Source organism: Alosa sapidissima, chromosome 8, assembly GCF_018492685.1.
Source record: "Alosa sapidissima isolate fAloSap1 chromosome 8, fAloSap1.pri, whole genome shotgun sequence".
NCBI classification, from domain to species: Eukaryota; Metazoa; Chordata; class Actinopteri; order Clupeiformes; family Clupeidae; genus Alosa; species Alosa sapidissima.
This window is the reverse complement of record NC_055964.1, coordinates 17,589,892-17,617,432: the sequence shown is the minus strand read 5'-3', so window position 1 is coordinate 17,617,432 and position 27,541 is coordinate 17,589,892. Positions and strand designations below refer to the sequence as shown.

General features: G+C 42.7%; 2 protein-coding genes across 24 annotated transcripts in view; both read left to right on the top strand.

The window, feature by feature from the left end:
• The window catches only part of cacna1ba (calcium channel, voltage-dependent, N type, alpha 1B subunit, a), a 100,365-nt gene extending 93,319 nt beyond the window's left edge, over positions 1-7,046 (top strand). For 22 of the 23 annotated variants that reach the window (XM_042100843.1, XM_042100836.1, XM_042100845.1 and 19 more), the window contains 3 exons: positions 48-264; positions 1,700-1,935; positions 3,247-7,046. In XM_042100843.1, coding sequence (XP_041956777.1) covers positions 48-264; positions 1,700-1,935; positions 3,247-3,873 — 1,080 coding nt within the window. In that variant the 3' untranslated portion in view covers positions 3,874-7,046. The remainder of the gene's footprint in view (positions 1-47; positions 265-1,699; positions 1,936-3,246) is intronic. The other variant, XM_042100837.1, reaches the window with a different exon arrangement.
• Positions 7,047-7,391: 345 nt separating this feature from the next.
• The window catches only part of si:dkey-61l1.4 (collagen alpha-1(I) chain), a 47,823-nt gene continuing 27,673 nt past the window's right edge, over positions 7,392-27,541 (top strand). Inside the window, exons 1-6 of the mRNA XM_042100846.1 lie at positions 7,392-7,674; positions 18,167-18,308; positions 19,115-19,273; positions 19,630-19,819; positions 21,373-21,492; positions 21,754-21,876. Coding sequence (XP_041956780.1) covers positions 7,575-7,674; positions 18,167-18,308; positions 19,115-19,273; positions 19,630-19,819; positions 21,373-21,492; positions 21,754-21,876 — 834 coding nt within the window. The 5' untranslated portion in view covers positions 7,392-7,574. The remainder of the gene's footprint in view (positions 7,675-18,166; positions 18,309-19,114; positions 19,274-19,629; positions 19,820-21,372; positions 21,493-21,753; positions 21,877-27,541) is intronic.

Sequence of the window (27,541 nt, the reverse complement as noted above, 5' to 3'; positions counted from 1 at the left end):
TTAAATTATCATTTCAATAAAAAAATGACTTTGTTATTACTCTGCAGCCAATTCCTGACTCCAGTCCCATGAAGCGCTCGGCGTCCACCGTTGCACCACAGCGCCCCCAGGAGGTCAACCTGCGAGACTACACCTTGGAGAGGCCCGCTCAGGAGCGGCCTCATCACCATCATCACCACCACCGCTGCCACCACCGCAGGGACCGTGAGAAGAAGCAGAGGTCACTGGACAGGTCCCCAAATGGACAGCCTCCCAGTAATCTGGGTTAGTGGCTTCTTACAACATAACACAACACCTCATATTGCAAACAAAAACACGGTTGTCGATCCTGACATTGACACTTGCAAAACACTGCAATATGAGGAGCATATCCTTCTTCTGTCCATACATGCAGGGGTTAAAGTGGGGGGGAACGGGGGGAACACAGTTTTTTGAAAGATTTGAAGAACATTCATATAAGACCACTTTAACAGGAAGTGGGGCTATTCCTGAGGTTATTTAGACAGGATTTAAATAATTTACATTTATTCATTTAGCAGGCGCTTTTATCCAAAGTGACTTACATATGTCAATTACAGTAAAAAGGCCATTGTCATCAGAGCAACTCGGGGTTAAGTGCCTTGCTCAAGGGCACAACAGTGGAAAGCCAGGAATTAAACTCACAACTCTCACAACTTTCAGGCTACTACATGCTAGCCCAGTTCCTTAGCCACTGCGCTACCACGGCCCCAAATCAGAATCCAATTAGAATTTATGAACAAAAATTAATGTGAAAAAACAGCTCCACATCTACCTTCTCAGGATGATACCAGCATTAGTTAGATTAAATACTACCACAGATAATACTAACACCAGAATCCTTAAATCTGATGGTGGTAAAACAAACTCACTGAAATGTGGCAGCAGCAGCAGTGTGAGCAGGATGTCAAGCCCTTTCAGAGCCCTCTAGTAGCTGCGTGGGGGCCACAGCTCCCTGCTCGTAGCCGGGCATCATCTGGGGGAGAGATCAGTGTACCGCGCGGCGGTCTCGGGGCGCGGCCGAGGAGCCGCTCCGCTCCAGCTGGCCTTTATTACCTAGATAAAAGGGGCTGACAGACGCGCAGACCCAATGACCCGCTAATTTATGGGCGCCTCTCAGCATGACAGTGATGAGGGGAGAGAGGGAAGTGTTCACATGAAAAGTCCAAACACACACACAAGAACAAAAAAAACGTGACAGACTGTGCTTTTGTAGTGTGTGTGTTTAAGGAAGCCAAGCTCTAGAGGGAAGGGGAAATGGCCCAGACTGAAGGATATTTGAGTTTTGGGATGCTGTTAGCAGTCTGAATGTGTCCATCAGGAAGTTTTGCTGATATGGGTACATTTACAAATGAGATGTCTCATCTGCGATGAATTTCAGTTTATCAGATCATTCCATAAAATGTGGCCCTTGGATGCCACTGAAAACCTCTGTAGTAAACTTTCAACCACACCTGCTGTATACTCTTCTCTACTGTATGGCTGGGTAGGAAAAAGTCACTGTAACCTAGTATTTGCAGCCATTAGGGTTCAGCCATCAAGCCATTAGGGTTCAGCTATTCCAGGATGTGGCCACATTAACCTTGTCTGACCTCTGTCTGCCCTCAGTGATTTGTACTTTTATTTATAGTTCAAATTGTGACACCATCTCTTGCCATCCATCTCTGACATGGCAACTCAGGCACCACAGGCGAGCCTCCAGGGGACCCCTCGACCCGCGAGCGGGCGCACGACCGGGGCCGCTCGCACGAGAGGAAGCACCACTCGTCCTCCGGCGACAAGCAGCGCTACTACTCCTGCGACCGCTACAACAGCAGGGAGCACTGTGCCGGCGCCGGCGCCACCGCCACCAAGTCCACCACTGCCAGCTGTGCCACCTCCCCCAGCGAGGCCCATGAGCCCGGCCTCAACAAGCAGGTGGGACGGGGCGGCCATCTCCCCAGCCGACTTAGGCTCCAACATGAGTGTGACGCTGACGCTGACGCTGACGCTTTTGACGTTCGATTATTTTAGTTTCCGCAGTTATAAATGTTGGTTCTGCTACTCATGTCGGCACCTACATGCGAAAAAAATGGTTATTATATACATGCCAACTAGTGGGTAAAGAATATTTTAGGCAGCAGGCATTAGTTAATCATTAATTGTATTACCGATTTTAAGAACCTCTACCAACATTTATTCATTATTTATTTATCAACCATACCAGTCTGAATGACTTAATGAGGTAAGTTGCACTACACCTTGAGCAAGCATCCTCAGAATCTTAATTTGGCTTGTAGTTTAACATTAGCCTCAGAATTGACATAGTACATACACCAGGTTCTCACTCTATTCACATGCCATGTCAGCTGAGCACTCTTCTTCTCATAGTGGAACCTCATATTCTAGAACCCCAAAATCAGCTGTTTTGACAGTCAGACATGAGACTCCAATCTCTGAACCCAAACTTCAGAACTGAAAATGATCACTCTGATTTGCCTGCCTTAACAGTGTGAAGAGCATGAAGGGTTAAAACTTTTGAGTACAGTAAAAGAAAGTGAGATTCCACTGAGGGCGAAAGCCATGACTTACTGTTCCCAGAGGGCCAATCACATAGTTTGACTTTGGTCTCTATGGGAGAGGTCTTCAGAGTGGTAATAATACAGCATCAAGAATGTGCCCCGACTTTCTACTTTTCTACTAGAGAATATCAGTTGTCTGGGTTTACGATAAATGGAAAGAAAAATAGATGAAATGTATTCACAAGTCTTTTTTATTCTGTTCTCTTCTCTGTTTGATATTCTGTGCTCTTCTTGTGTCTTAAGTTTGACTAACACAGTTGATTCTGTCTCTGTTGAAATTCAAACTTCCAGCCTTCTAGTGCAACCTCTCATGGCTTCTCCTCTTTTCTGCTCTTTCTTCACCATTTATCTGTGCACATGTTTTTGTGTCTTTCCTACCATTGTTCTCCAACATCGAAAACGATGCTGGTCTATCCGTGTGGTCTTCTCTGTCACTAACCATTCATACTTTACTTTATCGAACTCTCAATGTTCTTGTATTTCCATTTTGTCCATTTGTCCACTGTCCACTGTCCACTGTCCACTCTCATCTGCACTCTCCTATCCTTTCCTCGGCCTGTCCGTTGGGCGGACCTGTTCCCCGCATCCCTTCTGTTTTCTCCCCTCCGGCGTGTGACCGCCATTGTTTTTGTCTTGTTTTGATTTCGCTTCTTCACTTTTCATCTAGGGCAGTGGTTGGGTTAAGGGGAGCCCGGTGATGTCCACCTCGGGGGCTAGCACCCCCAGTCGCGGCCGCAGGCAGCTGCCCCAGACTCCCCTGACCCCTCGTCCCGGAGTGGCCTACAGGACTGCCAACTCCTCCCCCGTGTTCTTTGTGGTGGGCGCTCAGGCCGGGGCGCCCGCCAGCCCCTGCCGGCTGAGCCGCGGGCAGTCCGAGCACAACGCCCTCCTGCACAGCGGCCGCGAATCGCCGTCGTCCACCCCCTTTGTGCGCATCAGCTCGGAGCCGTTCCTGTGCCCGGCCGAGTTGTACGGTTCGCCAGCAGCAGCAGCACTTCCTCCTCCTCCTCCTCCTCCTCCTCCTCAGCAGCAGCAGCTGCAGCCGCAGCCCTGCAGCTTCCGGGACGAGGTGGCCGCTTTCCAGGAGTTGGTGTTGGGCACGCGCGCCATCGCCGTGGTGGGACACCCCCCTCCCCACCACACAGGGCCCCTCCCTCCTCCACTGCCGCCCCAGCTGTTCCGCGGGGTGCCCAATGGGTACCACTTGAACATGGGTGTCCCTGGCGGCGGCCAGATCCCCGAGGGCAGGGTGCCCCGGTACTACCTGGAGGCAGGGGAGGACGAATGGTGCTAGCATGGCTTTACCACATAACGGAGTGTTGCAGAGGTATTTGTTGAGGAAATTCGATGAGTTTTATCATCTTGCTCAAAGGGGTAGTAGTTTACACTGTTGTTACTTGTTGTTGTTGTTGTTGTGTGTGTGTGTGTGTGTATGCATCTGCTTTCAACTGAGTTTGCTGAGGGGATTCAGACAAAGGCCACCAAAGCAGAATATTTAAAGATGACCTGAAAAAAGTCAGTTATTTGTGACGACTTGAGTTGACCTGAAAATGATTTTTAATATTTTGTTTGAAACAAGCATACAGTCTAGCACATGAACAATTTGCCTGGAAAGGTTTATGTCACAAAACGGTGGAATCTCTAGGTTGTGTTGTAACACAATGGTCTCTCCTCCTCCTCGTTCTTGACTTTGTGTGAGAGCTGGCACTGTGGAGGCTTCTCTCCTGAAGAGTGGGTAGATAAGCAGTAGCCCATGGCACTGCATGGAGCAGAGTAGAACAGTACAAGCACTTCAGCACACAGTTCTGCCATTTCAAGAAGTGTTACGTCCACTGACCTGAGAACGGTAGTGTTTTCAGGGTGGACCATTAGACAGGGTGACAAAAAAAATCACTGCTACGAGTTGCGAGGAGATGAACGTTAGAGAAAATGCACAACAGGTGTGTTCTGTACTCAACTCTTTTCTGAGATTTTACCATGCCTGTGTGGAAGTTATATTCTCTATGGCAGATACACATATGTTACAACACAACCAGGTTTATTTTTTAATGGAAAGGGACAATGGTTGTTTTTGTTTGTTTTTGCTTGTTTGTTTTTGCTGCTGTTGACCATTCCTTGCACAAATGTGTGAAAATGGAGAGAGAAATGGATTATACATTTTGTTTCCTTTTTTGTATCATACTGTTGTGTATATTTTACCTAGTCATTGTGCTTTTTGTATATTGTAAAAACAAATGTGTTTTATGTAAATTGCTTACAGTTCACCATTTGTCAGGTCAAATTTTTCTTAAAGACTGCTTCAGATATTATTACGAAGTGCCTAACCTTTTAAATATATTGTAGTAACGATGCAAATTTGTTTTATAGTGCATCAACACTTGATTGAGGGAGCTGGACAAGGCAAAAATAGAAGTACAAGTTGATGTAGCAGAAGGCCTTATTTGGCAGCATAAATGGCACTGTATGTTTGGGAATGGGGAATGTTTTCGAATGGAAATGACCGTATGATTGCTTTTTTGGGGCTGAGTTTTTTTTTCCTAACCTTTAGTACAGCTGATCGGTGGGGAAATGTGTAGCTCAGAAACATCTGATAATACTGCAGTAGTTCTATATTAGTCCACATGGGACTACATAGCCAGAGTTACACACTTTGCATGTTTAAATCTTGAACTTGGTTGAAAGGGGTTGTGAACAATATAGTGAAGGTGTACCTTTCTTCTTTTCTGGTAAGTCAGGACTCTATTGAGGAAGCATTGCTAGCTATTGCCTTCAATTTCTATGTTATGTTAGCAGAACACAAAAGAGAGCATGGAATTTTGCAGAGGTAAGAAGAGGAAAGACAGTGTGTGTTTGCCAACACTGTGCAGTGCTGTAAGACAGAGATACAGACCCATGATGAAAGTATGTGAGAAGTCAAGGACCTGGCAACAGTACAGTGGATCCCTCTGTGGTATTCCCACCCCCTGCTCTCCAACACACACACACACACACACACACACACACACACACACACTCTCTTTCACTCGCTTTGAATAACACCTGTAAGAAAAGATGATCAATCGGCCATTTTACCCACTGACTAGTGATATGTACATGTAGCAATGATCAGAGCTCAATGCTGAATTCCCACAACACTCTGGTAATTCTGAATGTTTTGCGGTGGGTGGTTGAACCGCATACGAATTGGCTGGTGAACAGTGTTATTATGACCATTGATAATTATTATGCTTGACCTGTCACCACCCGTATATCACTGCATTGACTTGATCCCACTCACCTGGAGCAGGTAAATGTACCTGAACCAGTAGGCCAGATGTCATCTGCTTGTTTGCAAGCCACAGCATGTTGGAGACACTGGGGGAGAGGGAGGGGGATATCTGGGGTCAGATGATTCCTTGACCACAAACTCATCTGCGGTTCTGTATGTTTCCAGGGTTGTTGTAGAATCTTGTTCAAGTAGGGCTATGCAACAAGAAGACACTTTGAAAAAATACTTTATCCATTCTGTAGCTTTACCTGCTGGGCTATCTAGATCCAGGCTTCAGCATGATTGTGACCAAATGTTTTCTATAAAAAAAACTGTAAAATGATGAAAAAATATATTTTAAAAAATGTATAACGGCACAATGACTTAAAAGGCGGATCCTTAGAATATGTTTAAACAATGAGTCAAACAGCAAGTTTATATATTTGCATGCATCAGGTTTACCCATTTTGTCGAAGGAAAACAGGTTTAAAAGAAACAAAAACAGTGCAGGTTATTTTTGTATGTGGCCTGACTGATCAGTTACCAAGGGGTACTTGGCTAAAAGAATGTGCATACAATAACATCCTCAGATTTATTATGACTGATTTGAAGTAGAGCATATTCTTTACATTCAGCATTCATTACATAGTTTCCCTATAAAATGTCCTCAGAGCTGGTCCACTCTAATGAATTTGTTTTGTATGCCTTTACACTCATCCTAGTCTTTTTAATGTCACAGTGCATTCCTATGTGGCGGAACATACTGTACACATCTGCATTCTGCACCCACTCTCTAAGTTGACCTAATCTGAAATCTCACAAATTCTCTCTGCACACTTCTTCCAGTTAAATGTGGCGTTTCCTCTTTAAAAAAAAAAGTAATGTTTGCATGGTCTGAAAAAAAAAATGTATGTGCACGTTTACATACACATTGTTTATCTTCGTACATTTTGATACAGTGTATTATTTTGTTTATTTTTAAATTACCTTTGATATAAATTATGGGGTTGAAAAAAATAAATAAAAAAACTTTATATCGATATGTATTGAAAAAAATGTGGTCAGTTCCTTCCATGTAACAAAGTTGGAACATACCTTATTTGGGTTCTGCAACTGATCGTTTGTTGCCTGATTTATGTTCAATGGCCAGACTTTAAATTCTGCTGTTGTTTCTACTTAAACATTTTGTATGAAGTCCTTGAAATTGAAAATAACTAAAACAAAAAATAAACACACTAACGTTGGCTGCTCACTGTGTTATTAATGGCTATACGTTTTAGAAGTATATCAGTAGTAGATAACCAAGGTATCAGTAGATAGAAGAAAAAACATTCCATGTGTTTTCCCCCACCAGAGTTAAGTCTTGGTAGGCCTACTAACACCAGTAAGAAGTGTAGCCGACCCATGGGGATTTCACGCGGTTATTTTATTGGTCTACACTGCTAATGTGGGCGGGGATCTGGATACACTTGCTTGTGATGAAGTTGGGTTGGATCAGAAGAGTCAAGACTGCTGGGGCCAGGGGTCTGGTTATGGATTGGCCTGCTTTGTGATCATTTTACAAACTTCGTCTTTAAAATCTATATTTACTTATAAAAGTCATATGATAGCATAATATTAGTTTGACAAAGGGTTACTGTGAGTGTGTAGTTCATGCATGGGTGGGTTAGGGTGCCGAACTTGAAATAAATTCGAGTTGGTTAGGGACCTAAGCTCCTGAAATAATCAAGTCAACATAAATTAGCATCATGTGGCTACTTCAATTGTACTTTATCATAGCCACTCTACGTTGCACTTACGCTGTACTACACGTGAATTCGTCTGAAGTAGGTTCGGGACATTATACAGGTAAGTGTTTGTATTATTTTTTTTTTTTATAGCAAGAGCCTGTCCGAATTGCACTGACGCTTTTATCCCTTTGCCACAGACATGGATGCTCAAAGCAAACCCGGCACGTGATATGTGCATAATATTACAGTCTATTACGTTTAGCTGATTCAGTGTGGTGGACTAAACCTTTGAAAATAGTATGTGGACCTGAACATACTGTTTAACGTTTAATATTCTTTATTTAATTGAGTCACTGAGTGGCTCGACTTATTTGTAGCCATTACTGTGTCTAGTATTTTTTTCATGTACTATTATCTAGCATCAGGTTAGTGCCTATCCTGGCCTCAAGGAGTTGCTATTGGCTTAGCGACGTAGGCCTATTTTCAATGCTGCTTTGTGGAGGCCTACACTGTAAATTCTAACATTCAAATTAATAAGAAATAGTAAGTGGGGTTGACTTAGTTTTGATCAATCTCTCGAGAACACTTACTTTATTTGAGTTAGTAGTAACGTGGAAGAGAAAATGCAAACTAACTAAGTAATTTCAAGTTCAGGTAGCCTAACTCACAAAACACTAGTCCAACACTTGGGCATGGGCGCAGAAGCTTATCTGGTATACATGCTCTCTGTACCTCTCTGTATGTTGCGGTTTTGAGTGAAACTGATTTAGACGAATGGCTTATAGCTGTTTCAAACTGATTTCCATGGTGGTTGGCAGAAGATGTCCCGGGGACCCATTTTCTGGCTCTTGTACTGAATTGTGAGTGTCCTCGTATCATACTTAAATCTTTTGAGGCATCAGGTCTCTTTTATTGTCAGTCAATGAGCGCATCCTTAGCCTACTGTAAGCTCCAATTTGCAGGCAGCTGGGGAAAAAAAAGTCAGCAGGATTCCTTGGACATGGCATCAGATGAGGACAAGTGTTGTATTTTCCTGCGCTCTTAAAATATTTGGACTAAACTATGTTGATTGTTTGCTCTTAACCCTTACCTAAACTGTTTTGCAGTTTCCCCTTTCCCATACCTTATCAGTTTTCTTCTCGCAACCTGATTTGCTGAAGTGACACCCTCTGGACTATTTTATAAATACTGTCCAGATTTCCGTGACAGAATCTGATAATGATCTGGTGTGTCTATGTAATGCCTACAATAGGATCCCCTGGGTTCTACCCTGTGGGATTGGACCCAAAAGAGACAGGCCCACTGCCAACTGGACTGCAGGATTGTGGATGCTTATTGGTTTATTACTGGTGTGTCCAGGGGATCTTAACCCCTTTAAAAGATGCTATTTCAGAGTTAGATAACTTGGCTATGTGTTACCGGATATGAGATGAATTCCCTCTCCCCGCTTGAGTCATGTAAACATCTAAATCCAACATCCGAAAAGTGTTTTTTAGCTTATACACTCCAGTCCTTGCCAAACCAAGGTATTCTTAACTCACATGCACTCAGACAAACAGGACATCTGGCATAAGTAGTAGATAGGTATTATGTGCTGTGCTCACAGCTATACAAACATTCACATAGATGCATATGGGCTGGAGAATTGTGTTTTTGTGTCAAATACGCAAATCAAATGTTTTGGAACATTTAAATCTATTTGGATTCCTTGGAATGTTTTTCTGTTGGTATTAATGGGGATGTTTATGTAACATTTTGAGCAAAGCTATAGTTGACCTAAACTATACTATGAGGATATAGAAGTGGCCATAGGCTATAACTTCACAGAATGTCCTTATGAAAGTGGTGGTGCATGCCATGTTTTAGATTACGGTTGATGTAAAGGGCCTGGAAGCCAGCCAGAATTGATCCAGCCCACAACATTTGACAATAGAAAATTCTGAATAGAATTGAGTATGGCTACGTCAGGCTAGTAAAGGTTTGGAGATACAGAGATATTTGAATCTTTGACTACTTTGGTCCAAGTGTATGTGACCATATAAGAGTATGCAACAGGATGTCTTAGTTTTGCATCACATGCTCATACATGATTCATTACATTAAGATGACTGAGACCTATGTCTCATGGAGTAGCATGACATAATTTGTCAATTTGCCATCGTCTGTGCATACAGCATATGATATGGCTCCGCCACGATCCCTTTAGTTAGTCCTAATATAAAGAGAAGGATTCGTGCTTGATGTGAGCCAGAGGAAAAACATAGGTTCTCCCAGCATGCACTGCTGACATGATGCATGATCAGTTGCACATACTGAATTCTCTGGAACAGCTGTACAAATAGACTAACACACAATGTTATGGCAGTATATCGTTCCTGTTTTTTTTTTTTTGTTGTTGCTGAAATTGACATGTACCCCAACCATGTCAATCTCACAATCGTGGATAGTCACAATTTGCATTTACGTACTTTTAAGCATGTTTTTGTGTGTTAACTCAACCCAATCAGTTATGCATTCATCCTTGATAATGAAGTACACTTGGGTGCAGAGGAATAATCTTCCATGAGGCTGCTGTGTAAACAGTAGCTTTGAAGGTTACATCACATGTCTAAGAGAAGGCTCTCCTGATTTTGACAGCTGTGAGATCTCCAAGTTGCGCTGCCTTGTAATTTTTTGACAGCAGGATGAAAGGATTGGCCGCGTCCTCCTCAGGGGCTGCCTTCCAAGAGCAGCCTATGCGATGTGATACCAGACATAATTAATGTTATCCTTGATAAATAATCATGTCTCTGGTCAGCAGCCAATCTTAAACAAAAGGCCTCCCTTGCAGTTTGAGAATCTGGAGACCATTACACCAAAGTGGAGCTGAGATAGTCCAGACATGTTAGTGAATGTTCATTTTCTGAGACTTTACACAAGATATGAAATATGTTTAACAGTGTGGAAATGAGTACTATTTTATATCCTGCTTCAGTGTGAAACATAAAATAGTTTAGGAGCTTTTTTATTGAATTTACAAAGTTAATTCACTTTAGAAAATGAAAAACCTGTTCTGAACATGCATTTAACAAATACATGTTTGAGGTTGTCAGTATACTCGTTTGCACTGCCCTAAAGTTTGACTAAACTATGCTGAGGACTAACTATGCTAATGTGGAAATGAAGAGAGCACAAATGGTCTTAATAGTTAGCCTTGTGGCATCATGGCTATCAGATTATAGTTTTCCCAAGCTTGAATTGTGAATGTCATGTCTGTGCCATCAGCGTAGTGTAAGCCATTGTGACCCGTAGGCTTGTTTTAATAAATAGATATAATCGTTATTGCCCCATAGATAATCATTTCCACACATTTTCCATTCATGTTCCATAGCACACCACACCACATATAAACACATATAACATGTAACACATAGGCCTATGTCCCATCCACACTTGTGACATATCTCATCCACCCATGTGACATGTATCCCATCCACACACAGCACATACAGTATAATATATGATGTATAACAAGTAACATACAGTACTGTATATCCCATACTCATTCAACACCAAAACACATCGCATGAAGACACCCACATAGACACATCAAAGTGAAAAACATAAGTCTACAAGGCAGTACTAAGGTGATGGTGACAGCATTGCGCTTTTTGAAGGTGGCTTTAGTCCAGTTCAGTGCTCTGTATCTGCGGCCGAATGGGATTAGTGTGAGAAATTGATTCAAGGGGTTATCTGGGTCAGCTGCATGGTGGATAGTTTTAAACTGATCCGCAGAGGCAGCTCTCCACTCCTCATCCTTTACATTGGAGTCAGCCTACCACCTGGCTAGGTGTCATGTAATCACTGTTATGCCGATGTTCAAACTAACATTTCTCATCACATCACATCCTGTTCGTTAAATCACACTGTTCTTTTGGACTATGTCATTCTCTGATACATTAGCCGCAGACTCATTTCTGAACTTTTGTATGTGTTTGTGCACACAATCTGTCGTCTGTCTGTCAGAATGATGTTGTTTGCCAGAGCTTTTAAATGGTCAGAGCTTTCAACAGTTGTCTTTTGACATCCAGGGAAGACGTTGATTTGTCAGCCAGAATATGTTAGGAGACCTCCGAAATCTATAACGATTGACGGCCAAGGAATTTAGCACTGGAGAGCATGCATTGTATATAACATACAGCAGCGTTGGTGTGTGAAGGTGAGGGAGACGGTTTGTCATGTGAGGATCACTGGCTTTGGCTTCAAGTTTCATTCTGTTAAAGCCCTTTCAGCAAGATGATGAAAACATGCCTGTACTAGTGACACTGTGTTATGACTTGGACATGAAACATTATTGCATGTAGAATTATCAGTATTTCAAATGCATGAATGACTTATGACGGAAGGATATGTTTGATAACATGAAATACAAAATATACTCTGTTTAGGAAATACCCCCGTGTAGTTCTATTGTGATAAGTCTTCAAACCTGTTTCCCATTGTTAGTTATTCTAGCATATTTGCTGAGTGGAGATTAAAGCAGAGGTTCCCTGGTGGTATATAGCAGGCCCTGCTGCTGAGCCTAACAACAGACGTGCAATGAGTGTAGACATGCTGTAATGCTAAGACACACAGGAGTAGCTAACAGAGCTGAAAGGTGTTTTCTTTCCCCCAAGGAGGACCAGTAGCACTCTGCACAGGCCCAATGGCTCTTACCTGCAGCACTGCTGGTCAGCTCCAGTAAAAATGCCCCAAGGTGCTGTTGTGTGGGGCATTCATATGGTGTTCAAAAGTAGCATCACCAAGGGGCAGGTCTAGCTATTGCTTCTACCGCAGGTGGTATAAAATGCCAATGGTATGCAAAGATGACAATGATGATTTTATAATATAAGGCATATTTTGACTGTCTATTTAAAAAAAAGAAATAGTCCATGCTAAAAAGGTGATGCACTGCAGTTAAAAAATACTGGGGTGTTTAATTACAGTGTTATGTACACTGTATGCATGCAAAAAAGAGTTGTGTCTACGTCTAGCTTTTGCAACCTTGAACCTATGCACCTCAACACTCTGCACAGTTCCCACACTCTTAGACACTGTAGTTGTTCACCATTAAGCCCCACCAATTTGCACAACGACTAATAAAATCTGATTTGGACCATTCAAATGAATCCTAAAACGTGCTGTTTGCAAATGAATCCTAAAACATGCTGTTTGCGATGAGGGTGGTTGGTTGAGGCTGTTGCCCTAGTCCATGTCTGAACACAGACAGGACACTGTCTGCGATCACTCCCGTCCAGCAGCCTGTACTCATTAAAGTCAGGAATGCGCACCGTTCCACTATAAGAGGCTGGTCAGCCGGGAGGGCTCTTCTTCCATCTCTCAGCAGAGAGCTCTCCCAGACTGACCCTCCGCTATTGCTGTCACCACCAGACCAGAGCGCTGCGGGTCTGCTGGCTTAGGGCAGCCACAGACATACAGCACAGTGCTGGAGACCCCAAATCACTCTACTCACACAGAAGCTGCCAGTTCTTGTTTTTTTTTTTTTTTTGCATAATGCATGCTTAAATATTGCCATGTGAAATGTCAAACCAAAACATGTTTTTAAAAAGGAATATGCTGCTAAAGTGCTCAAGAGAGGGAAAGGGAGTTCTGTGCGACATGGATGTGAAATTAAACTACTCGTTAAACTACTTCTTCATTGCCAGGGTTCCTGTTTTAGAATGGGACCCTGAGAGAATCATTACCTTTGCAATGAAGATAATTTGTGATTGTGATGACTTGAGAATGTATGGTCTCTGGTGAAGTCAGTGTCCTCCTTCCAAAAGGCTTGTATTTCCCTCACTCTGTGCGAGTTTGATCTGAGCCATTGTGTCCCAGGGGAGTCTGGCGATGAAATCACTAATGTTTGCATTTCATTCCTCCGCTGTCCAAGATTTACAGGGATGTGTTCTGTGTATGCTTTTCTTCAGTGACCTCTCCTTGTCCAAAGTAATCAGTTTCCCTTGATTGCAACAGAAAACCCATAAACATTTTAGGCCCTCTGGTCTGACATCAAATGCAGACATGTCACATATAGAACATGCTTTCCCACAGCTCCAAAGCTATTCCACAGGAATGCAGCGACGTCTTCATACCCATTTGAAGAACAGCTAGTACACCATTTCTAGGCCCCTCTGAACTCTTTTAATAACTCGGCTAATAGATTACTAAATGCCTAAATGAGATGCTGCAGTGTGCTTTGAACGCACTTTTCTCAGACTGTGATATGAATCAGTAATGTTTGACTGAGATGATATATTTCCCTTAAGTGGGACTGTGTGTGTGTGTGTGTGTGTGTGTGTGTGTGTGTGTGTGTGTGTGTGTGTGTAAATGTCTGTATTTGGGGCTTTTCTTTCTTTATACCTTCTCATGGTCATGGGTTTCTGTCTTTGTTTTACTTCATGAGATCTCTACCATAAATCTAGTGTTTCTCTTGTGTTTGACATATTTGTAGTAAGTCGTGTTGCATACCTCCAATATTTTGGTGACTTAGATCAGGCAATTTTATCATTTGAGCAGTGAATGTGATTATATTAGCATTGCATGCCCATCAGGGTAAACTGCACAAGAAAATATGGTAATTGGATGCCAGTGCTGGGTGTCAAGGTTTTGGATTTCCTTCCTTTTCCGTTTATGGTAGGCTATTTCAGCCAGTGGTCTCTTAGTGTCATTTTTCACGAAGGCAGGAAATGAAAGAGGTATTTTAAAAAGCATACTAGAGTGAGGAAGAATACATTTGGAAAGTCGAATTTGAAACAGGATGCTGTTGTGGAATAGTTTATGTTCCCCTTCAGTTGTATATCACAGGATGCCTGAGAAATAGCCAAATGAAACGCCTGGCATACAATGTGGTATGTCTATGAGGTCATCTACTGTGGCACTGCTGCATGGTGGGTAATATTAATGTGAAACTTCTAGTCTCCACATGTGGCTTGATGCCCTTAATCAGAAAAGGCAGAGGCAGAAAATGATGTCTGAGAAGCATGTCGACATTAGGAAAAGGGCAGTTTAACTGCAAAATTATAGGCATATCGGTATTTTTATTGTCTGCCGTCTTCTGTTGGGGTAACCCACACACTAGTAATTGAAGTACCTGCACTGTAAACTTACTGTACACCCAGGATTGTCTCCAAGGGAAACTTTTTTTTTTCTTTGAACCTCACAGCTATTTAAGTGCTCCCTCAAGATTTCCCTCTGGCTAACTGTCCATGTAAATGAAACATAAACCGGCACATAGAAAGCTAATTGGGCATTAAATGAGAAACAAATTCAGCTCGACTTGAGACAGACCAAGTCCTGTGAGATGAATGGAGCTTGAAAATTACAGCCTGGCATTCATAACCATGTTCCTGTTGAGGTATTTTGGACAATTGACAGGTAATCCAAGAAGGAAAAGGCCATCTATGAATCCATAGCAACAGTTTCCTTCCACACTGTTTTTCAACGTAAACAAAACTGTATCTAAGACTAGGTCATTGTGTTACATGTTATGTTTTTCTGTGTTTAAACATTATGGAATTTATTTCCTATAGTCCTCTTGTCAGATGACTTTCACTGATGTAAGATACTCTTTCATAGATTTTTCCATAACTGGGGCTAGTAATAGAGAAAGATAGAATCAATATTAGGCCTATAACACATTTTTCCTCTTTTGCCAATAAATTACTTTGCCTATTTGATGTCCAACAATAACTCCTTGAGTGTAACTGGTTTGGCATCACCATTATTATCATCATGTGCGATATGGATGATGGCATTCTCTGCCTGTCTCTGCATGTTAAGAAACAGACCTAAGAAAACTTGAGCCTGTCACACCTTCACACTTGATGCTACCACTTTCTGATTCCAAACTTGAGCTGCCTTCTCCGCTTTCACTCTTGTGGCATGCCAAGCTCCTGCTCCCCCTACAGGCCCACAGGTGTAAGTGTCGTGGGAGCCTATAGTTCAGCAGCTTTGACTGAGCAAGATAAACGCCCCGTCAAGCCGGCGCGCTCTCAGCTGTGCAGCAGAGGCTAAGGCGTCTCCTCATGTTCAGGCAGATGGCAGCAAGATGGGGCTGCCTGCCTCCCTCTCACTCCCACCTGGACACAAGTGACCCTTTGAGCATTGAGGCGCTCATCTGGTAGCGTTCACCGCGGCCGCCGCACTGTAGATTTTCATATTGAGCTGTTTAAGGAGTGCAGTTCCCTGAACTGGCCCAGAACAAGAAGCCCATCATTCAGCTTGTGTTTTTGAAGTGAAAGAAGGGAGCAGAGAAGAGTTACTGTAAGAATATTTTGGTGCTGTGTGCATTTGGTCATTGAAAGGCACAATGCTTTTAATCAATAACTTTGGAGCATCATCAGCAAACAGATGGTTTAGTCAGTTGTGAACCTTGATAGTGTAATACTATGTGTTGATCTCTTTATTTGATGCATGAGTAGTTATCTACATGCTGAACATAGGAGTGGTAAAACAGTCCATTCACTTTCTGGTGAAAATACAGGTATGATTGGAAATGCACTTTGTGTCCCATTGATCCATGTCTAAATTCCTTGCCATCATCACAGTAAGAGATTTATGAACATGCATACCCTGGTTGTCCAGGCATCGCTCGGGGGAGTTAGAGAGTTAGAGAACCGGGTCCTTCCTTTAACACTAAACAGCTGTCCTCACAACCTGACACCCCCTGCACCAACCCCAAACACTACCACTGCTGAGTCCAAACCCAATCTGCTAATCTCAAATCTAATCTAAAACCAACAAATACTACTGCAGGAAGCAGGTAAAAATAAAAACAAAAACACTGCATCCAAAAAATAGCAGCAATATCTGCAAAATGATTTTGTGTTTGTGCAAGGCCATTGTAATTACTATTACACAGACCAGTACCTGTGTTAGTAGTTCATTAAATTACTCATTTCATAAGCAGAATTAGTGGTAAGATTTGGTTCAGTGATATTTGCATCTTGTTGAGATGGAACCAAAAACAATTTACCACTCAGCTCACTAGAAGGAGAACCAATTGCTATACGCCCTAGTGACAGGCCTTCAGCGGGTTTCTTCTGTGTGGTGGGTTGTAGCCCCGAGCGCTATGGAATGTGGAGATTTCATCACAGTATGATGAGTGTCCATGCATCATGAGCGTGCCCATGTGTGACTGGGGGCTTTGGCATATGGTTGCAGAGGCGGTCACCTAGCTGGACAGACAGGGCTGGAGATGTTGGAGAAGATGGACTAAGAGAGAGCTGCTGACTGAGGACTGGAGAGGATTCTTGGCTAAACTTAAAACAGAATTGTTGTACTAGTTTGTGGCTTTCTCAAAAGGTCAAAGAGCATGTATGAATATAGTAGCAGACCATTTTTCTCTTGTTTTGTCCAAAAATAGTAGTGTGGTAAGTGTTGCATGATCTTAAGAAAACCGCCTTATTTTCCATTACAAGAAAATGATCTAGGCTGGGTGAACCCAGCCTGATCTGCTGGCGATTTCTTTTTTGCCCAGATTGAGCTTGGTCTGGTGAAAGACTAAAAATTAAACTAAATTTTAGTCAGACTGTCTTCAATCAGACAGTCTGTAGGAACTGTAAATAAACAACCTGACTTGAATCATTAATCCCTTGTCAGTATATCTTTGCTTTTGTCATCTTAAAGAGTGGGTCCTGTGTTTTTGTCCTTCATAAATTAATTGCAAAATATGGTCATTGCTTTGTAAGTGCAGAACTGCAAAATTTCCCACCGACTCACTTTTCACTGTCAAACCCATCAGAGGGAAAACGAGAGAGTTAGGGGGCATATAAAGGCAGGAGGAATCCGTTGACTCTGTCGTCAGGCTGGAGAGAGTGGTATGGAAAGTCCATCAGTGGGTACCTCTCACCACGTCTGTCCGACTCCATCCTCAAGAGATCAGGGTGGGAAAAATGAAATCTGTCCTGGGAATTCCCATGGTTCTTTTCAAGATCATCCATTAAAAGCAGCGGAGTCAGTCACTGGCTACAGGCAGGGCCGGGGCAGACAGGGTGGTCCTGGCACCGCTGCTAGGGTCCTGCGGCCGCCTCGTGACTGTGTTGACCCTGGCCGGGGGGCAAGACCCGGGTGGAGGGGGCAGACTGTACCGGGGGTGAGGGGGCTGGGGTAAGCTGGTGGAGGACAGTTGCTGTTTGTTTCAAGACCACCCCAGCAAAAACCCCTGCATCCACGGTGCATAAAATATATTTTTTTTCTTTTTCTGATTTTTTTTTTTTAAGTGAGTGTGAGTAGAAGCAGACCATTTACTCAACACTCAACGGCTCCTTTTCTGTGATTGATTAAAGACTTGCTAGGAAGCGATAGCAGTGAATAGCTGTGTTTGTTCAAAGATTTCAATGTTGACCACATTTGGGGTTTGGGGTAAACTAGCGTGCCCCAAAAGTAAGAGTGTAATGTTATTGAGTCTGTATGAAAAACACACGAAAGAGCATCATGTTTTGTGCATTAAGCATCAGCAATCAATAGTGACAAATTCTTGTGAGGTTTTCCACATTAACAAAAATGTTTGCAATGGCTATTTTGTTCATACCACTCCACAGAGTGATGAGAAGGCTCATCTTGGTAAATGTTGTTCCTCTCCCCCACAGAGATTGTGAACCTGCTAGAACACATTTCAGGGTTGGACAGCAATAATGTAACTCTATCAGAAGAGGACTCAAAGTGTCCCGTTCTTCAAATTGGTGTATACTCTACCCTGGCAATGCCTGCAGCCGAGGCATTCGGATTAAGGTAATTTAGATTGCGCGATAGCAGTGAAAGAGATACTGGCTGGTATGAGGTTGACCCTCTCTTGCTGGGAGGTCTTTGGCATGCTGAGATTTTAAAGTGTGTGTTGAGGGGTGACTGAAAGAAGGTGTGAGAGAGTGTGTGTGTGTGTTTGACATACAATATCAGGAGTGTTTAAAGGGGCTCCATGCAGTTTTCTTAGATTGAAACATTAAAGAATGACCAAGAAATAGTATCAGAATTTAAAGAAACAATCTTTTTGATGCCAAGTAAGTATGCTGTAGGTATGCTTTTTGATGTTATGTCAAGTAAGTACTATACTGGTATGCTGGTACCTCTTTCAACCTGTGCGATCCATGCTTAAGTTGAGCGGACACTGTGCGATTTTGACCCAATTTTAGCCCAGATTCAGTCAGACCCCAGTAACTTTAGAATCAGGCCGAATTCTCATCCAATTTGTCATGCAGTTTGAGCAGCTTCACAGTGCCCGAGTAGAAGACGTAACACTCAGCGTTCCAACTCCTGTCAAAACCGATTGGATTTTTAACATGTCAGAATTTTTTCTTTTTCTTATGTCAGAATTCTTGCAGTGTCCGCAGTTGAATGTACAATGTGAGCACAGCAGTTGTATCTGATTTAAACGTGTAGTGTGAGTGTCATACACGACTGAAAATCTGTGCACAGTGTCTACTTGGCTTTAGGCTTTTAAATACTGTAGGCTAGTGTGGGCATGTGACAACATGCTTCTGTGTTTGTAAGGGAGTGTTTGAGTGTGTGCTTGTGTGTGTCCACCTCTGACGTGTTTGCAGGTTTGCGGAGGAGTTCAGCATCCTTCTCCAACTGAGAAGCTCTCAGGAAGAGGACCGCAGCCTGCTGACCCTGCTCAACTTCCACAACCACGTCCTGCTGCAGCTTCGTCTCGGGCCCTACAGCCTTACCTTCATCAGCACACAGCAGCGCGACTATGAGTGGGTCAACCCACACAAACACACACACACACACACACACACACCACTCCAAACACAACAACCAATGCCCTGGCATGCCCTGATGAAGACTGTTTCTTGTTACTTCATTAACAACTACCAAAAAAAATCAAAAATAGACTTTCAAAATGGATAAAATGTAGTCATGTCAATTTACCCTTAACTGCAGTTAATGTGTTTCGAGGGGCACAGATTTGGGAACATGACTTCAAGTTAAGACATATGGTTAAGACACATGTTACAATGTTGAAACAAGTTAAGATCTATGTTGACATTTTTCACACCACTCAATGACATTCATGTTAACCTACATCCCTTCTACCGGGCTCTTCTTGTAGGTTTCCAGTCTCAGTGTCTGATTCCCAGTGGCACCATGTCTCTATTGGAGTGTCCTCCAAAGGGCTGGCACTGTATGTAGACTGTGTGCTGGTTGAGACGGTAAAGTGGGTCTACCCCTACATGGGCATCACTACGGAGGGGCTGCTGACTGTAGGTGGCATCCTGGAGGGATTTGAGACACCGTTTGAGGTAAGTATAGAACCAATGTTTTTTTTTTTCTTCTCTCTGTGTTTGCTTTATCATCTGTCCAATTGCTTTCATTACAAAATTGCTCTAATGTACTCTGACAGTCTATGACTCCGACATTTCATGAATGAGATTGGAAAAATAGACACCTTCATTCCAGAAGCAAAAGAAAAGCATGAGGAAGCAGGGCAATAGTTTTTGCCATGCTCTTGGTTTTTACGTTTTACTTCCTGATGCAACGTGAATCATGTCTTGTGGTTAGTGTAATTGTCAGTGCCTGCAACAGAAATGCATCACTTTATTGCTGGCATGCATTTGGGTCGTCTATAGAGCAGCACATTCCATATTGCTGTGGAATCTGGTCATCTTCAGCATTTGGTCATAAATCTGCTCCTGCAGAAGACAACGAAGGCCCCTAAACTGCAGGTACTCTGGGAGTGTGAAGCTCTCATTGAATCCAGTGCTGTCCTCCATCTCTGGCGATCCATCACTACTATTAGATCTGGTTGCCAAGTCTTGCACTGTGTTTGTCAGTGCACAAGACTGCACATACCTTGAACATCTGTGTCATGTTTTTAGACGTCAATGATGGACTTCCAGAAGATGTATTGTATGTGATGACACAGTCTATGACGTTTTAGTGATGACAAGACTTTGATCTGTGTGATTTCACAAATATTGCCTACTGTATGTCATGCTGTTTCCATTTGGTATTAAAGGAAAGCACATTAACACAAAATTATTTGAATGAATGCTTGTCCAGAAATAAAGTGTATTCACAGTGTTTCAGGATAAGCTGAACTATTGCCATGATGACATTCTGCCAGCCACCAATGCAGATAAATATAAAAAAAAAAATGAGCATATACAGGGCAAAGATTTACTTTGAATATATGGATGTATGTTCATTTTAACTGGGTGATGAAAATACAAGATTTCCTACATTGGTGGACTTTACCCAACATGTGACTCAGTTGTTCCTTTAGTATTTTTACAAGCAAGAAATTGTAATTTTTCCCAAACTGGAGAAGCTGGTAGACATCATTCTCCTGTCATGTGAGCATGATCAAGATCACATCATTATCTGATCAAGGCTAAGTATATGTTAATGCAGCTGCTGTCTCCAGATACAGTATATTTAATCCCTTGTGTTACGGCATTAGCGTTAGAGTAAGCCAAGTTGCCTATTGTCTATTTTGGAACCAGGACAACTAGGTCTGAACAATGTGCTCCCCACTTGTCTTTCAAATTAGGAAATGGGCTACATCCAAGGATCTGTCGCTTGTCAGTGCCAAGTGCTAAAAGGGCCCGTGTGTGCCTGAGTCCAAAGCCCTCACCCTTCAGAAAGCAATCACCTGTCATCCAATAGTGTCAGTTTTATGGCTACTCCCCAACACAGAGATGAAAAAAAGTCATGTTAAGCACAAAGGGAGTGGACTGTGTTGAACTAGATCCACGTCCTGTTAGGGAGAGATGTGTATTTATCTGGGTGGACAGAGCTGCATGGCTCTGCACCTCTGGCCGGAGCAAATGGACATGTGTGCTTATCCCTGCAGGGAGAGCTGAGACAGATGACCTTTCTGATGGGAGACTCGGACGGCGCCAAATATCACTGCAGCCTCTACAGCACGGAGTGCGAAGTCTCAAAGACCCTGCGGTCCACAGATAAAACACAGGTAAACGAGAGCTGACCCTGTGACAGAGTAATATAAGCACTCAAAAAAGCATGGCAAAGATGGGAAAATCTTTAAAAAGAAAAAAAAAACAGTTGTAAAGCAATACATTTATACATCTAAACCAGCACAATATAATTGATTTACATGTCAGAAACCCTCTCATAGGCTATAACAGAGAATAACAACACTATACATTGTTGTCTAAGATGTCTAACTGAATATGTTACATTTTCCATTTTTCTTGCCGTTTATTTTCTGCAGGGGAGCGTATTCTCCTCTGGGCAGCCAATAGACCTCACAGAGAGCTCCGCTGATGACGAAGGCCCAGTTCTTGGGCACGCGACACAAGATGTGAGGCCCGGCATCAGAGAAACGAAGGCTCCGGTGAGTATGGGTGAGCATAGGCAACTGTGAGACATCCCCAGTGCGCGGATACTCTTGCAGTAGCCCATCTCTGAATGACAGTGAGCTGCAGCTGGGTGTTAGAACACTTTCACCTTGGGAGTTGGGTCAGGGGAAACGGTGAGAAATGACTGTGCTCTAAATGGCCAAAATCAGTGGCCCCAGCAGGGGGCAAATAGGCCTCAGCTGGAGCTTGGAGGAGATGGATAGCCCCAATGGTCTCCAAATGGACAAGACGGAAGTGAGGGGATTACAGTGATTTCTCATGTGTTCCCATAAAGCTGTAGCTTATTTTCCTTAGTGGAAAAAGTGTTTTGATTCATTGGCGTCATGGGAACTGCCTAACTACAATGGAACCAAATGCTACAAAAGGGCTGGGACTTTGTGTTGAAGTGTTAGTGCTTTGGATGGAAGGGCTTGTTTCAGAGAGATTAAGGTGTTTCTGGATTGTGCTTGTTAAAGAAGTCCAAAGTGCGTTTGTGTGGTTATGACCAGGCAAGTAAAACCACAAGAAAACATTGTCTGCTTCATCCTTATTGCACACTGTACATCTAAATGTTATCCCTATTTAAAGATATACAAATTTATATTTTGCCCTGCTATCAACAGATATATTTTCTGTTAAGAAACGTGTAATCTTATTAAGTTTGTTCTGTTCTCCATACACAGAGGGTGTGCAGTCGCTGTCAGAGGAAGGGAATTCCCTTCAAAGATGTATTGGCCCCATAAAAACATTTTTGCAATTTAGCAAATTGCTAATAGAGGTACCACAGCAATAACACAGTCTCCATAAAACCATACTGCTAATTTGTAGCGGTTATTCGGTTATTAAGTGATGCAATAATTGGCTAATAAATCTTTTTCCGGGTCCAACGGCTTTCAAAGCCGCTCGTTTTTTTCCATAGACAGTAAAATAAACGTTTTTTTTCTGCTATTCAGTGTAGCCTTTAAGAAAATTGTCATCCTACTACTCACTTGTTGCCTCAACCTAATAAAATCCTATGTTTTGCGGAAGCCTGCACGTAACCCTTGATTGTATCATCTGGCTGCACAGCTATAGTAATTGCTCTGTTAAAGTTAACCGGTTTTGTTTTACTCTCAATAAAAAGGAGGTGATGGTGACAAGGTTTATAAGTTGCAAAAACTGGCTGGCTGCGCTAGTAAACGTTTTTGACCAAAAAGCTATTTGGCCCGTGACGTCGGACTTAACAACCGAATAGGACACAGAGCAGCGTCATTTTTACACCAATCAGGCATGAGTTCAAAGTCTCTGATTGAAATCTGAGAGTGAAAGGATCCAAACCTGCAGGGTCGTTGGTGAACCCAAACACAGATACAGAAAGATGGCTTTTCCTCTGCAGGGGGGAAGTAATGTTACAGGCATCCAAAGTTTAAAACGTATAGCGTTAATATATACAGTATGTTCTGGGTTTCTTTGGTGCCTTTCAGTGGGATTTGTGCACTGAAGCCAAATCTTTGAGAAACAAGTGTAAATTGTTCAGTGTCCTCATATAGTCAGAGCAAAACATGCTGGTTTAATTTTTAGTGTAGTCTTTTCCTGGGAAGGATGACAGCAAGTTATGGAATGACATAATAGTAAGAGCCCCACAAAACCATAGAGCTGAAAGCTCTTATACAGTCATATTCATCATTTGTGCCTGACTGAATAAAATAGCAAATTATGACCTCACAGCGTGCCGTTTCTGGTTCGAGGAAAGCCCTTAGGTTACAGGTCACTAAAAGTAAGTTTGGCCAAGTGGAACTCAGACATCTGCGTACAGCACACTGCGAAGAGAGTGCAATTATTTTACTTGTACCATCAATGATGACATCCAGAGCCTCTTTTACATCTGGTTATTGTTTATCGTATGCACACAGTGTAAACCTCGGCATTCGGTTTTAAATAACACTGTTAAGTGCCTGAGAAGTGCCAAGGCCAAAACCCACAGCTGGAGAGATGCCTTCTGGGTAAGGCACGTTTATGAAGTTTAGGCTGCGCTCCTATTGCTGGCATGCCTTTAAATGATGAAGGCATGTTTTCCCATGATCCTCTGCGCATTTGGCCCCAAAAGGGCACAGTGTACCATCACAGTGGAAACATTCCCTCTTTAGAGGTGGCCTGCGAGTGATAATACACCTCACTGGAGAGGGGGAATAATTAGAGGCTCTTGTGGTGGCCTCACCGGAGTCCCACGCTGTTCTTATTTCATATCAGAGCTCTCAGTATTCCTGTCCCTTGGCAGGGTGCACCTATCATCAGTGTCTTTGGTCTTGGAGCGGTTAAACCTGTCATTATATTCGCCGACCTGTAATTTAATGCCCCAGTTGTGCGCTAAATAAATCCCTGCTGTAAATGTTATGTCACTGAGGTGTCAATGGTCTCTTTATTGCTCTGGTGACCTGTTGTCATCTCATCACATTAGCAGTAATCTATACTTAGTCCCCCACCACCACCACCCACCTCTGCGAAGCATAACTGTCTCTGTGCGCTTACTATAGCCCCTTTTGGCTGCAAAGTGTCTCTGGAAGCAATTATAAGTTGTAGGGATACCCGATGGCTGAGATAGGGAGTTTGTTTTGAGCAAGATTATGTCCTCAAGGGAACTTTATTAAAGTTGTGAAAACCTAAGGGTCTTTGCCTGATGCATACAGTTGCGTCAAAGAACAACGAGGTCCATGTTCTGCTCTTAGAACTGGCGAATGGAGTCGTCATGGTTTAATCCAGCCTCTTTGAAGGAGCTGGCTGCGTTCCTCTCCCACAGCTTTGAATCAGAGTGCTGTAGGTCTCCACAGTGAAATTATCATTTCCAATCTAATTAGACATGATGAGACTTTTTGGAAAGCACTTCAGTGGCCCCCCCTAATGAGAAATTAGGAGATTCATGCAGCTTTCTTTCCTCTGGATATACTCATCAGATAGTTTAGAACTATCCCTCGTCAGTGTTTTTTCATGTGGCCTTTGATTAATTGCTATAGATTAGAGGTTTCCCCATCTGTATGTGGTGAGAAAATGACTCGCTCTTCTACACAATTTGCTGGTACACTAATAGTATTGATAAAAGCTGCCTGTGGACCATGGTGGCTTGGAGTCTCTTGAATCTGAACCCAAGGAACCCAGGCTCCAGACCAACTGTTTTGGATGTGTTTGGTTTCCTAGAGAAAATATCGGCACAGCTCATGAGGTACTTTTAAAGCACGGTTATGTTCAATCATCTCATGGATTTGATTGACATGTTTTGGGGAGAGTGGTCCTTGCAATAACTGTAAGTCGCTTTGGAAAAAGGCGTCAGCCAAATGAATAAGTATAAGTATACGTTTAGACTCCAACAGCAGACAGGGACATGAGGTTTGAGACCACAGTTCACAAATAGCCCCCATTAATTGTTTTCTATCTGACATTATGTAACTGCATTTGCTATAGTTAGCCATGAACATCCTTATTGATGCTCTTGACTGGATGGGTCACTGGGGTGGAGCAGTGTGCACCACCCTTTTAGGTTTGGTGGGCAGGGAGAAGGCAGAGGTACGAACTGGGTGGGTCTGCAATGACTCAATCTTGGAGAGTGCTGCGGAGTCGAGTGTCCCCTATACATGTTGGAAGAGTTTGGATGCAGAGGGAGGTTGGAGATGCATTCAGCCCTTGCAGCCATGCACGGTCAGTCCAGGGCTAGAGGCTGGGTGATGCTGGATATTCTTCTGCTTGGATTATATGTGGATTCTCTGGGAAGTGATCAGGTAGGGGAGCCAACCTGTCCCTGTCTCTCATCATGTTTATATCTGTGTGTGTGTTCTTAAGGAATTCTGCTGCTTGATCATAATTTGTGGAAACTGCATGATCGTATGGTTTAAACCTTTCCATTCGGTAATAATTTCATATTTGCATCAACAAAATATCATTATATTGACTCTTTCTATGGCACTTTTATCAATAGATTTTAATGTCCTTTTAATGAAGTGTTTATTTCTGTTTTTGTAAGGATATTACTGTAATCTGTCACTCGGTTTCAAGTTTCTTCTCAGTCAGCGGAATTCTACTCTTTGCATTAGTAATGACATAGATTATTGAAAACATATTTCTGAAATAATTCCTCATGTTCCTTCCACGCCTGACTTGTCTCATTTCCTGGCCCTCATTTGTTTTCGAGGACAGTGTATTTCCCTCCCTCAAACTTTCTTGGAGTGATTACTCTCAGAGTGACTCATAGTGTTTGCCCAGCTGCATCAGCAGACAAATAGCCGACAAATAGCCTCTTCATTCCAGTGTCGCCACCTTGATTTATGCTCCACATCATAATTCACAGTGAGGCCGGCAGCACACTCCGCACTGATAACAGGCCGCTGTGGAGGAGACTCTCTGGGGGTCAGGATTCTCGCTCTGGCTTGACCAGGGCTAATCTCTGACAATCTCTGGTAGATTTGCTCTTTTTACTCAAGGCCTTAAAGGTGACCCTATCAGGAGAATACCTTCAGGGATAGACCTTTTCCGCAAAGGATGGACTCTCTTGAGCAATTAGTTGTTACATCTTTAACCCTTCTTTTAGGCATTTATATTTACAATACAATTCCACTAAAACTAATGGATATGTAGGACACAATTTACAGAAATAAATATGGATACATTTTAAACAATGAATGGATAGATGCTTTTTTTAGAACGGGCTGATAATTGTGCTGATTTTACATTAACATTGCTATTTTTTCTGCTAATTCATTTAGCTCATGTATGTTTTGATATGCTATGCTGTGAATGGCATAGAGGTTTGATTAATTGAACCTTGGAAGGAGACAATCTTAGTTGCTTTTAAAAAGAGACCCAGGACCTCACAAAAGCAGGACCTAGCATGGTGCCTCGGGCAGCTTGTTCATACTGCTCCCTTATCAGAATCAAACTGTTGTAGGAAATGGATTGACAGGAAACCATTTTTGTTCTGTTATCACTGATGCTATCGGCACAAACCAACATCACATCCATCATCATAATTACATATCAACTAACAACCCCTGATTGCCCATGTGGGGCTGATGTGTTCGGAAATGTCAGGGCAGTAAACGCATTCCTCCATAATTTGATATTACATACATTATGCCACTCAAAGGACCTCATTTCCTCTCAGCTCCAGTCCAAACTCAACGCAACATCTAGTTTAAACACTGACTAACCAACGTGTTTACTGATGTCCTTATCCCTACTGCTTCATATCGTTCTCCAGTTACTACTTCTGTTAGGGCAAAACACAGAGCCCCACCATCCCCACCAACATCGAGAGGGTCCAAAAGATTAGCTGGACAAACAGTGTCTAGCCCCACAGAGGATCAAGTGGTCCATTCATCTTAGTCAGGCTGTCTCTCAAAGCAAACTGCTGCTTATGTTGCTGCTTACATAGAAGCCTATTGTTTACAACAGATAAGGCAGAAGGGGGTGATGATTTAGGCAATACACTTTCCTTCTGTCAATCAGCTGCTAGCCCTCAGGGGGTTGTTTTGGAGGGGGCGGGGGAGTGCCCTTTTAAGCAGAAACTCTTTGGTATTTTCACGAGTGGTTGGCATCAGTCAGGCAATCTTATCCCTCTTACTTCATGGTCTGATGGCACATATAAAAGTCATTCATGAACTCAGAGATTTGAGATTTTCCTTTGGTCTTTTGTGT